Consider the following 14137-nt stretch of genomic DNA (forward strand, 5'->3'; position numbering starts at 1 on the left):
TGAATATGGAGATAGCTAGTGCGGAGGAGGTGTCTGGCACTGATGAGTCAGCAGGAGTTGCTGAGGCGGAAGAGGTCAGAGGGTGAATGAGGGAATACTCTGGTGGATCTTCGATCACTTTATCTACATCATCATTGTGCTGAGTGATGTCAATGTCCTGAACAACTTTTTTTATGCGGTCATATTTGGGGAACGGAGGAACCGCCGTATCTTTTCACAAAGCATGGATTAAGCATGGAAAAGGGAGCGAGGTTTCTTTCTGGTTTGCCCAGATCCTAATCTCAGGGAATATAAGCTCTCCCACATCAATCTTGATACCCGACATGATGGAAGCAATAAGGATCGCCTTCTCGATACCGATGTCGGTCGCATTTCTCGTAGGCAGTATACGAGAATAGAAAAAACTTAGCCAATACCGGCCTTCTTGGGTGAAATCCTTCTTGTGAATCTTCTGGCGCGGTGCAATCCAGGGCAGAGTTCCCTTGACTATGACAGAGGCTACCCAAGCACGCTCAGATTCCTTGTTTGCAATGTTGCCTCATATCCTTCCATGTCTGACTCCTACTCTTCGAAATATACATCATTGATTGATGTGGAATCACAGAGTATTTCAACTCCTCAGACTACCCAAGAACGCTCAGATTCTCTTTTGTTATGAGTTCCTGGATGCAGCATATGCATCATAAAATTCCCTAACAAGCGTCTCGTTGTACTCTCCTGGAACCTTAGTGAAGAACTCCCATCCCCTCTTTCTAGAACATGGGGATAGTGTTCTTTAAGACCGTTCAAACTCAGCTGCTTTTCTTCGAGGATCTTTCTTTTTGCCAGACCATCTCTGTATAGAGTCCAAGAGCCGATAATCCTAAACCTGAGATCCTCACCACTATTTCTGTGTGCCTCGGCCTGGAGGTCAACTGGTGGCATAAGGTCAAGCTGTGCCTCCTCCTCTTCAGACTGGGACGTAGGCTCGGATGAATTTTTGGATGTGGCAGGCCGTTTGCATTGGGATTGCTGTGATTGTGGGCATAAGTTGTAGCCCTTCTCGTTCTCGAGTGATGGGTGTTCGCGATGCTAAGGATTTCTTTGGTGCCATTCCTACCAATTAACAAGGGGTTAGTACAAGTTAGGGCATGTGTAACATATGGCATAGAAATGAGAGACACAAAATGTTCTGTGAGCAGTTATGCGATCGCAGAATAACTCTGCGGACCGCAAACCACAACGCAGAAGATAACCATCAGAAGTAAAAAAAAATTATGCGGGCCGCAGAATGGTCGCAGAACAAGTTTGCGACCATAGATCGGTCGCATTTTGAACTTTGAATAAAGCTTGGTTCTGATTAGGTATGCGACCATTGTGTGGTCCGCAAACCATTTATGCGGCCGCAAACGCAACCGCATATTGGCTCTTAGAAAACTCTCAAGCATACAGAATACGATGACTCTGCGGGCCGCAAAACAATTATACGGACCGTAAAGATCATCGTCTCTACTCAAAAATGCACTTACAGGCAACCTTTATGCGCACTTAGTACCAAATGCTCAAGTTGTGAGAGAGCATCACACATACTCAACATCAGGTCAATTTCATGCTCAACCTAACAATAACTAATGCAAATTGTCACAAATTTCCACCCCCTTTACTCTATTCAAACCCCCTAATTCTAACCCCCCAAATTTTGATTGACCCACATCACATGTTTTCCCCCTGAGTCGATTCCCATCACAAGAGACAAGACGTTAGGTAGATAGAAGAGGGTAGCATGGATGAGAGGGGAAAAAAAAGAAGGGAAGTGAAAGCACACATTAGTCTTTACATTAACTGAGCAAGAGAGATATTGGAAATTTACATACCAGATTGCAGAAGTTCAAGCAAGCCAAGTTGGTGTGAATCGCGAGCCAGGCGATCAAGGTGAGCCTTACTCTTCTTTTAGTTTTCTCTGTGTTTTTCTCTTGTATTTTGTTGTCGTGTCTGGGTGTGTGAAATTAGAGAAGACAGATGGAAAGGAGAGAGAGACAGAACTAGGGTTTAATACCTGAGGGTTCTGCGGTCAAATGACCATCACATAACACATTCTGCGGCTGCATATGTGTTTTGCGATGGATTAGTACCTGGGTGGTCTCCTACAGATGTGCAATCGATTTTGCGGTCGCAGAATGATTCTGCGGGCCGTGAAAGTTGATTTTTCTCTGCATTTTTATAGCACAATTTGACTGGTGTTCATAGGAATCTCATGCCTTCCAGAAATTGACTCTTGTCTTTGACATTGATCAAATGACTTGACCATTTTGTTTGCATCTTGGTAGATTGATGGCCAATAATAGCCACATTCATGCACTTTTGCCGCAGTACGATTTCCACCGTGGTGACCCCCAACTGGAGAGTCATGACATACTTTGAGAATTTGAATTACCTCATCTTCTGGAACACAACGTCGAATGATGTTGTCGGCGCAAATCCGGAACAAAAAGGGTTCCTCCAAATAATATTGCCTACGCTCCTGCAAGGACTTTTTCTTTTGATAAGCTTCCAATCCGTCGGGGATAAGGTCACTAATAGAGAAGTTAGCAATGTCAGCATACCAAGGAGTGGAGGTGCTAGATATTTTCAATAAGTGCTCATCTGGGAAGGCATCATTAATTTCAAGATATTCATTTGGTCTCCCTGCCTCTTGAAGCCTAGATAAGTGATCCGCAACTTGATTCTCTGTTCCTTTCCGATCTTTGACTTCAAAGTCAAACTCTTGTAACAAAAGAACCCACCTAATAAATCTTGGTTTAGCATCCTTCTTTGCCATAAGGTAGCGAAGAGCAGCATGATCGGTGTAGACTATCACTTTGCATCCCAACAAACAAGCCCAGAAGTTTTCAAAAGCATAGACAATAGCAAGCAGCTCTTGCTAAGTTACAATGTAATTTATTTGTGCACCATTGAGTGTCTTGCTTGCATAGTAGAGAGGATGAAGAATCTTGTTATGTTGTTGATCAAGTACTGCTCCAATAGCTACACCACTGGCGTGACACATGAGTTCAAATGGAAAAGACCAATCCGGTGTGACAATAATAGGTGTCGTGGTTAGCCTTGCTTTCAATTCCTCAAAATATTTGAGGCACTTCTCATTGAACTCAAACTTAGCATCCTTTTCAAGGAGCTTACACATGGGACTTGCAATTTTTGAGAAGTTTTTGATAAATCTCCTGTAAAAACCGGCATGCCCCAAAAAGCTACGAACACCCTTTACCGAAGTGAGAGAAGGAATCTTGGAAATGATCTCGATCTTTTCCGATCAACCTTTATGCCTCTCTTGGAAATTTTGTGGCCAAGAACAATACCCTCGTCCACCATGAAGTGACATTTTTTGCAATTGAGTACAAGGTTTGTTTCCTCACATCTTTTGAGCACTTGCCTAAGGTTGGAAAGGCAATGCTCAAAGAAATCACCAACTACAGAGAAGTAATCCATGAATACCTCTAAGAAGTCCTCCATCATGTCCAAGAAGATTGACATCATGCATCATTGAAAAGTAGCCGGGGCATTGCATAACCCAAATGGAATCCAGCTTAAGGCAAAGGTACAATACGGACATGTGAATGTCTTCTTCTCTTGGTCCTCTAAGGCGATGTTAATTTGGTTGTACCCAGAATAACCATCCAAGAAGTAATAAAATGACCTTCCTACTAGCTGATCAACCATTTGATCAATAAAAGGCATAGGAAAATGGTCTTTGCAAGTAGCACTATTGAGCTTCCGGTAGTCCATGCAAACTCTCCACCCGGTCACCGTCCTCATTGGGATGAGTTCATTTTTGTCATTTTGAATCACGGTCATGCCTCCTTTCTTTGGCACACATTGTACCGGACTCACCATAGGACTATTGGTAATGAGGTAGACAACCCTGGCATCTAACCATTTTATAATTTCTTTCTTCACCACCTCTTGCATGGAAGGATTTAACCTTATTTGATGCTTCACGCTAGGTTTGCTCTCTTGCTCCAGTTGTATCTTGTGCTCACAAATTACGGCGGGAATCCCTTGGATATACGCTATAGTCCAACCAATGGCATGTCTGTGCTCCCTCAAGGTATTCAATAAGTGTTCAACCTGCACATCATTCAACAAAGAATAAACAATTACAGGTTGAGTTTCATTAGAGCCAAGAAATTTATACCTTAAGTGTGGCGGAAGTGGCTTGAGCTCAAGTTGTGGTGGCTCGATAATTGAAGGCTTAGCAGGAGGAGTGACTCTATTCTCTAAGTCAAGAGAAAACTTCTTTGGTGCAGAAGTGTAGGACCCAAGCCCTTCCAATGCATTCACCGATTCCACGTATCCTTCCATTTCCTCACCATCAAAATTCACCAAAATAGCCGCCAATGCCTCACCAAGGCATTCCTCATCCATCTTCACCTCGACTGCATCCTCTACCTCAATAACAACATCAATGACTGAGATATTTTCGTATGCATGTGGCAATTTTATACCCTTACTCTCTTGAAAGGTAATTTCTTCGTCATTAACTCAGAACTTGATCTCATTTCGTTCCGAGTCCATGAGTGGCCTCCCGATAGCAAGGAATGGTCTCCCCAAGATGATAGGGATATCTTTATTAATAGCACAATTGAGAATAACAAAGTTAGCAAGGAGGAGAAACTTCCCCAATTTCACAAGCACATCATCAACTATTCCCACACGTCGCTTTATTGAACGGTCGGCCATTTGCAACCTCATACTTGTAGGCCTAGGCATACCTAATACCGCTTGCTTATAAATAGCAAGGGATATTAAGTTGATGCTAGCACCATTATCACAAAGGGCTCGTGCAAAATTGCGCAATCCAATAGTGCATGGAATGGTGAAAGCTCCCGGGTCCTCTTTCTTTTGTACGACGATTATTGCAATGATGGAACTAACCCGGTGAGTCACATTCACCACTTCATTCTTGGTGGTTTTCTTTTTAGTGATCAAGTACTTCAAATACTTATCAAACCCCGACATCTCTTAAAATGCTTCCATAAATAGAATGTTTACCGATAATTGCTTTAGGATGTCATAGAACTTCTTGAGTTTGCTATCATCATCCTTTATAGCAAGTCTTTGGGGAAAGGAGGAGAAGGTCTAGGAATTGGTGCTAGAGTTTTTGGTGCCTCTACTACTGTTACATCCTGCATTTTCGCATGTTAAAATTTCGTCGTAAGTTAATCGGCGTAATATTCGGGAATGAGGTTATTTTGAGATTATAAGCATTATGCTATTTCAAACAAGTGATCAGTAAATTCGTGAAGGTGAGAGGTAAGAAAATCAAAGAAAATAAATTTCGTCAAAGTTTGACATTTTGGGATAAAATACGACCCGAGCTAAAATACCCGGTATTTATAGACTAGTGCCATACAAGGTACCACATGACCATAATAGTAAGGTGTACAAAGTGTGTTAAAAGTGAGTAGTATTTTAAGTAATTTGAGATAATTTCTAATTATGTGGATAATTAGATAATTATTGGTTAATGGGGAATTAACAAATTAATTAAGGAATTAAGTAGATAATTATCGGATAAAGGTTAACCCTTAACGTGGCAGCCACCTAAGATCAACTAAGTGACACTTAAAATCACATAAAAGGTGGCAAGAATGTGGAGGTGTCTCTGGCCAACTAAGCCACATGAAGTGGGGCCCACACCCACTAAATATAAAAGCCTCTTTAAAGCACAAAATTGAGATGCTTAATCTCATCTACAAATGTAATGGATCTGCCAAGCAATTTTCATACGAAATCATACAAGACTACGTAATGTTATAGCAACGGAATTTTGTGATTCTAGGGGAGTACGGTGCAATCTTTCTCAAGAATATCATACGGATTTTTCCCTACTTCGATCCGCCGCCACATGTTTTGTCGCAATCAACGTGTGTTGGAGGGATTGTCAAGAGAATCGGATAAGGTATGTTAATGCTAAACTTTTCTTCATTCTTGCATGATCTCGTAATTACATGTATTTGATAATGAGGCATAAAGAGAAGTTCATACTCCCGAATTTATATACATTATCCTAGTCTCATAAATTACAGTATTCTCCTTATCGAGACTTTATATTTAATTGAGTATTGTCTTCTTCCAGTCAAGAGAGCAGAGACCCTACATATATAGTATTACAGTATTTCAATTACCATCGCGCTATAATCGATGGGCAGGCCCCTACTGGGAAACCTCTGATCAGATGATAAGTTATATACCGAGTCTACTGTGGCCGAGCGCCTATGAGCGAGCCCAGTTGGCCGAGATACAGAGCCTAGTATGGCCGAGCGCCTATGAGTGAGCCTACTACGGCAGAGCAGTTATTATATATACCGAGCCTTATAGGGCCGGACAACTATTTTACTTACTATATTGAGAGAGTTGAGTCAGTATCAGCAGGTGAGCATATCTTCAGATTATCTTAGACTACCAGTTACTTTCAGTTATTATATTATTAGTTCAGTTTCAGCTTTCTGTATATTGCCTTACATACTCGGTACATTATTTCGTACTGATGTCCCTTTTTTGGGGGCGTTGCATTTCATGCGTGTAGATTCAGACAGGCAGACGGGTGGACCTCCTCATTAGGTGTTGCCCGAGTTCAGCTTGATTGGCAAGCTCCATGCCCTTCGGAGTTGCCGGGTCTAGAGCTTTATGTACATTTTGTGTATATATGTATATATGATATGAGTAGGTCTGGGCCCTGTTCTGATCATAGTATATCCATCAGTAGAGGCTTGTAGACATATCCTGTCAGTTAGTGTAGTATTTTGGGCTTGTAGGCCTTTTATGTATATTTTGTTGGTCTGCTAGCTGTAGTAGTTATATGGCCTTGTCGGCCCAGCATTATATTGATGTTTAGTCAGCATTTGCAATTGTCTTGCAATGTGGCCCATGGCCAAAGTATGACATTATATGTTCAGAATCCCTTTGTCGCAAGTTTGTACACAAGGATAGGTGAGGCATCGGGTGCCGGTCTCGCCCCCCAAGTTCGGAGCGTGACAAAAGTGGTATCAGAGCAGTTCTATCCTAGAGAGTCCACAAGCCGTGTCTAGCAGAGTCTTGTTTATGGGTGTGTTGTGCACCACACTTATAAGCATGAGGCTACAAGGCATTTAGGACTGTCACTCTTTCCTCTTACTCTAGATCGTGTGATAGAGCTCAGTCGTAGAAATTCAAATTCCTAAATTCTATTATATTCGTAATACAACGATACCGACATCTAGAAAGACGGTTGGTAATGGATTGAATATGGCTGTGGAAGAATTGAGTCAGAGGAACTCGATTTTGTATCATGCTTATGATGAGTAAATGTAAGGTCTCCAGCAGAATATGTGAATACTAAGACGTGCAAACTTCTCGATAAGGAGTCTTAAGGCACGAATATCTATCCACCCCTGTGGTAAAAGGCAATGAGAGATTTAGAAGATAGATACAAATTTAAACAAGTAAAAGAAGCGAGGTGAAGAAGGGTACGAGGTACCCAGTTAGTAAAGATGAACATTATCTACAATTCAGGAAGAGAGATATAAGCATTAGGAGTTACCTTCAACAGTAACAGAGGTATGTACAATTGGCCACACCCATTTCAGTTATGCCCTATGGGGGCTAACAGGTGTAGTTTAAGGGAAGGACGGGATATCAGGATCCGGCTTGGGTTAGAGTAACCCGAAATGGTGAATGGATTGTTTGCGTTAGTTGACATTTCCGAAGGATATAGCAAATGTGCTAATAGATCTCCTTGTGAGACACCCAGATGGTTCACTCTAGAATAGTACAGCTAGATATGAATACTAGAATGTTCAAAGACAGGCACTGGAATCCCGGAAAGAATAAATATTACCTTATTATGGCTCCCGTCCCTAGTAGAGTGAGAATGCTAGGCAACCCGAAGAGCCAATGGATGAAGCAAGGGGAGCTAAAAGAAAAAGAATGTCTTGTTGAAGTTTTCAAAAGAAAGTGATCGGCAGAAATATTAGCGGGGAAATAAGGAGAGAGATAAGGAAGCATTATGAGTAAGGTGTGATACATGGATGACAACGGTAGATAAAAAAAATAACAGTATTACAGAGTCTATAGTCAGGTGAAGGAAGAAACGAGAGGTGATAGGCCTTGAGACAATAAAAGAGTATAGGCCATAAAGTCATATCCTTATTTCGAGAAATAAGTTCATGACTCTAACGTGATTACCAGAGGAAAAAGCTAGACCTTCAAAGTAATAGAAATTAGTATGGGCTAGCGAACAAGATAAACTAAACATGCATTAGGGACTGAGTGATTTGATAATGTCGACATCATGAGAATTTCATATTTCGTTCTGGCGATAATAGAATAGACAACAGAAGAAGATTCATCAAAAATTCAGATATTGATAAATAAGGAGTCAGTGCGAGACGTCAGTTAAGACAAAGGAAATAACATAAGAAAGATTACGTGGAATATTGATATGAGAATGGGCCAACGAGTAATTAGTAGTTGATTCAGGAAGAGCCTAATTATGGCTAGACAAGAGGATACAGACAAATCAACAGATCGTGCAAGATAAACATAGTGAACCCCAATATGGGAAATTCAGTCTCGCAGATATGACATCGTGATCCTTGAGAAATATTCAGATAGGAGTTAGGGTAGTTAAAGGCACCGTATGAGTGTTACGGAAATAAAAGAGAGTCCCACTGGGTAGACAGTCAAAAATTTAGTTCAGAAGCAATCGTACGAGCACATAAGTGTGGAGGTAAGTAACTAAGGATAATTATAGGTGAGTACGAACATAACAAAAAAAAATACGAATGTGATAAGCTCGCAGCCCTACAAGAATCAGAGGGTCCTCCCTAAGTACTACAATGAAAGACTAGCTGAGGAAGTAAGGAAAGAGGCTTCAACCTAAGCACAGTGACCCAAAGAGGAAATGGTCTTGTAACAACAAGTCTCATAAAAACATTGTACGCACTCCATAAGAAAGTGGCACCTATCGTGGCTAATAAACGAGAAGAAGAAAAAAAAAATCAAAAGGTGATATTCAAGATTATATGGGTTGTATGGAATTCCAATATGTGTGGGCACTAAGATAAGCCAAGTATTCATGCAACAAGTGGCAGGACGACCAGGAAAAACAATTGCTTGCATTTAAAGAAAGTTGAGAAGGAATGAAAGGAATTATTCGATTAATGATCCAGAGTTAGTTACGTGATGAACGCACTTAAGAGTTCGGAGTATTATCCATGTAGCATATATGTTGACAATCATACAGCCATAGAAGACTCCGGTATAAGTTAAAAGAAAGAATTGAGTCCAAGACATAGACAACTGATTGAATTATTAGAAGATTGTATCATGGATATTCCAAAGCGTCCATGAAAGGCTAAAATAATAACTAATACCATGAGCCGCAAATTGGAAGATAGCTTAAGCCTACATAAAGGCTGATCAGAAGGAAGAGGAAACTAAAGAGTTACCTCAACGAAGTAAATCAGGAGTCTGATTATTGGACCCAGAAACTTATAGAAACCGTGATTGAGAACATAGAAGAGTCACTCTTAATATCAGAGGTACAAGAGAGATAGTACAACAATCATATTCTATAACGGCTCTACGAGAAAGCCAGTTAGAAGAGTACCATGCTCATAAGAAGTCAGTATGAAGCTCCCACCGGATTATGTATGCACTAGAGGTGCAAGTATTATAATAGAGCTTCAAGTTGTGGATGTAATTTATACCTATGTGGAAGGGAGGTCGTGAAATAAATAAAAGATATGATGCGAGATTTTAAGGCAAGTAAGGTAAAGGTGAGCAACGTACGAGATACTCAAGTGCAGAAGGTTGTGAATAGTCCATACTTCGGATAGAAGACTAGAAGTGCTGGGATTTAGTATCTAGGAATGATAGCGGCATCGTCAGTAGCATATCATCTAGCCTATGGTTTCTAGGTATCGAGAGGACTAGTTAAGAGAGTAGAGTTAGAGACGATGAGATGTCTCGCTTGATGTTCCAGAATAACACAAGGAAATATATGGTACAAGCAAGTTGAAGGAAGGTTGTGAGTAGTATAAATAGATATGTGTAGGTCGCAAGCTAAAGTATGGTAAAGCGACAAGGTTTTAGGAAGACAAAAGTAAGGATAAGAAACGAAAAATGAGAAGGTGACGAGAAGGGATAAGTCCTTGGAATTAAGCCCATGAGAACAAGAATTATAGAAAGTTCAGTATATCCTGAATATACTCAATGGAGTCTAAGACTAGTAGAATTTAAAAGAAATGGAATGCTGCCTTGGTAATAGAATAAGGGTGTAATTGTGATAGATAAAGAATGACGTTTGGGCCTTCGATTGACTAATGATTTGATGAATTATAAAGGATTAAAATACCCTTATAAGGTGAATCACATTGGGATGCTATGAAATATGGTTATTGAAGTATAGTATCGCCCCTAGGTGGTTCAGTCTAATCACTTCAGATGTTTCCCCAATGAGGCGTGAGCCCTAGTGACAATATATTACGTAAGAAATTTCAAGTTATCAGTAGTAAATTGTAGATCAATATTGAGATGAATCAACAATGGATGGACGAAAGTCAAAAAGTATGAGATGAGTTTAGGCCACCATTCTTAAGATGAACAGTAATGAGGAAGCATTAAAGGACTTAGATTTATATATATAGGATAAGCACGAGAGTAACCTGGAGTTTGGAAGCAGACCTCAGTAACAATAAATCAAAGTAAAAGTTATGGCAGTAAATTCATACGGATGGATAAACGGACCTATGAAATAAGGTATAACGATATTCGTGAGTTCAACAAAGTACCGAGCGAAGAACTTCAGTATACTCATAGATGCCCAGAGGGACATCTTATCAAGCTCTGTATATGTTTACAAAGTGAAGCCTAGAGATTGGCTAAAAGCTGAATGAAAAAAGGAGAGAAGAGTTGCATAGGCACACTTACAAGGTCAGAGTCGTATAGGCTGCATGACAGAAGGTAGCGACAGTTACGATTTTGGAAGGATTCCGACCACAAGTCGTGGTGTAAGAAAGAGGCCTAAAGGGGGAAATGCCCTGGCCTTTGGATTTATTCACAAAACAGATGCCTAGATGGCAAGGAGAGTACTAAAGTATTCGGAAGACATAGGTTATGAAAATGATAAGTGCATCAGTCAACATTCGAGGACGAATGTTCCAAAGGGGGGGATGATGTTACATCCCGCATTTTTGTATGTTAAAGTTTCATCGTAAGTTAACCGATGTAAAGTTCGGTAATGAGATTATTTTGAGATTATAAGCATTATGCTATTTCAAACAAGTGATCAGTAAATTCGTGAAGGTGAGAGGTAAGCAAATCGAAGAAAAGGAATTTCGTCAAAGTTTGACATTTTGGGATAAAATACGGCCCGAGCTAAAATATCCGGTATTTATGGACTAGTTCCATACAAGATACCACATTACCATAATAGTAAGGTGTACAAAGTGTGTTAAAAGTGAGTAGTATTTTAAGTAATTTGAAATAATTCCTAATTATGTGGATAATTGGGTAATTATTGGTCAATGGGGGATTAACAAATTAATTATGGAATTAAGTGGATAATTATCGGATAAATGTTAACCCTTAACGTGGCAGCCACCTACGATCAACTAAGTGACACTTAAAATCACATAAAAGGTGGCAAGAATGTGGAGGTGTCTTTGGCCAACTAAGCCACATGAAGTGGGGCCCACACCCACTAATATAAAAGCCTCTTTAAAGCACAAAATTGAGATGCTTAATCTCATCTACAAATGTAACGGATCTGCCAAGCAATTTTTATACAAAATCATACAAGACTACATAATGTTATAGCAATGGAATTTTGCAATTCTATGGGAGTACGGTGCAATCTTTCTCAAGAATATCATACAGATTTTTTCCTACTTCGATCCGACACCACATGTTTTGTCGCAATCAACGTGTGTTGGAGGGATTGTCAAGAGAATCGGATAAGGTATGTTAAGGCTAAACTTTTCTTCATTTTGGCATAATCTCGTAATTACATGTGTTTGATAACGAGGCATAAAGAGAAGTTCATACTCCCGAATTTATATACATTATCCTAGTCTCATAAATTACAGTATTCTCTTTATCGGGACTTCATATTTAATTGAGTATTGTCTTCTTCCAGTCAAGAGAGCAGAGACCCGAGGTATAATTGATGGGCAGGCCCCTATTGGGCAACCTCTGATTAAATGGTAAGTTATATACCGAGCCTACTATGGCCGAGCGCTTATGAGCGAGCCCAGCTGGCCGAGATACAGAGCCTAGTATGGTCGAGCGCCTATGAGTGAGCCTACTACGGTAGAGCAGTTATACATATACCGAGCCTTATAAGGCCGAACAACTATTTTACTTACTATATTGAGAGAGTTGAGTCAGTATCAGCAAGTGAGCATATCTTCAGATTATCTTTGACTCCCAGTTACTTCCAGTTATTATATTATCAGTTCAGTTTCAGCTTTCAATTATATTATTGCCTTGCATACTCGGTATATTATTTCGTACTGATGTCCTTTTTTCTAGGGACGCCAAATTTCATGCGTGTAGGTTCAGACTGACAAACGGGTTGACCTCCTCATTAGGTGTTGCCCGAGTTCAGCTTGATCTGTAAGCTCCATGCCCTTCAGAGTTGCCGGGTCTAGAGATTTTTGTACATCTTGTGTATATATGTATATATGATATGAGTAGGTCTGGGCCCTGTTCTGATCAATATAATGCTGGGCCCAGCATTATATTGATGTTTAGTCAGCATTCGCAATTGTCTTGCAATGTGGCCCATGGCCAAAGTATGACATTATATATTCAGAATCCCTTAGTCGCAAGTTGGTACGCAAGGATAGGTGAGGCACCGGGTGCCGGTCTCGCCCCCCAAGTTCGGGGCGTGACAAATACCTTTTCCTTCACCTCTTCATGGTTCACTTCTTGAGTTCTCACCTTATTTGGGAGTCTTTCAACCTCAACAACAATTGGCACCTCAACTTGTGCCTCAACTTCTTGTTCAGAATCTTCCACTTCGATCACTTGTTCATTCTCTCCTTGAAGTAGTTTCCCACTTCGAGTTGTGATTGCCATACAATGAGAAGTTGGACCACTCCCACTACCTTTTGGGTTTGCAATTGTATCACTTGGGAGCATGCCTTTTTGCATCTTCAACTTTTGAATAGATGCGGTGTGAGAACCCACAAGCTCTGTCATATTCTTCATTGAAGTGTCGGATCTCTCTTGATTTTGCAATACTCTTTCAAGCATGTTTTCCAACTTGGACTCACTTGAAGAACTTTCCTTCCAATGTGGAGAGTTAGAATATTGCCCCTTTGGTGGAACATAGGTGTTTGAACTCTGATTTGAAAAGTTGTTGTTGTTGTTACTCCAATTTCCTTGATTTGAACTACCTTGGTCGTTTCGCCACTGTTGGTTGCCTTGTTCTTGCAGGTTAGACCTCCATTGGTGTTGTTGTCTTGAACCTTGGTAGGGTTGTCTTTGATATCCTCCTTGACGATTGTTGACATAATTTTCTTCTTCGTATTTCTCATTTGACATGGGTTGAACATCTTCCACAACATTTACCTTTTTTGTTTGGCTTTCAGTGAACATTTTTGTCAGCAAGTTGACATTGGTGGCAAGCCCGGCAATTACTTGATCTCTTTCTTGGTTATCCTTAATCATGTTGGTCAAGGAAGGAGTACCATATGCAATTCCACCCGTGGTGTCTTCCGAGTGCCAAGCTTGGTTATGTTCTTCCATCTTGTCAAGGATTTGTGTGACCCTTGCAAATATTTATCCATAAAGGATCCATCCGCTGCATTTTTGGCTATGGATTGATTCATAGGATCCAAGCCCATGTAAAACTTCTCCAACAAAATATTATCCGAAAAGCCATGATTCAGCAACCTCACTAAATATAGCTTGAATCTATCCCATGCTTCATGTAGATGCTCCCCCGGTAATTGCTTGAAGAAGAAAATATTATCCCGGAGCTCAGACTTCTTGCTTTGCGGAAACCATTTTGCTAGGAAAGCTCGGAAAAGTTCGGGCCAAGTATGGATGGAATTAGGAGGTAGATTTTGGATCCACTGTCTTGCCTCTCCAGTTAGAGAGTACTTGAACACCC

General features: G+C 40.5%; 1 protein-coding gene across 1 annotated transcript; it reads right to left on the reverse strand.

The window, feature by feature from the left end:
* Window positions 1–4515: 4515 nt before the first annotated feature.
* LOC142167245 (uncharacterized) lies at window positions 4516–4992 on the reverse strand. Its single transcript, XM_075227403.1, has one exon. The coding sequence runs from the start codon at window positions 4990–4992 to the stop codon at window positions 4516–4518; it is 477 nt and encodes a 158-aa protein (XP_075083504.1).
* Window positions 4993–14137: the final 9145 nt, after the last annotated feature.

This window comes from Nicotiana tabacum, chromosome 12 (assembly GCF_000715075.1).
Source record: "Nicotiana tabacum cultivar K326 chromosome 12, ASM71507v2, whole genome shotgun sequence".
NCBI lineage: Eukaryota > Viridiplantae > Streptophyta > Magnoliopsida > Solanales > Solanaceae > Nicotiana > Nicotiana tabacum.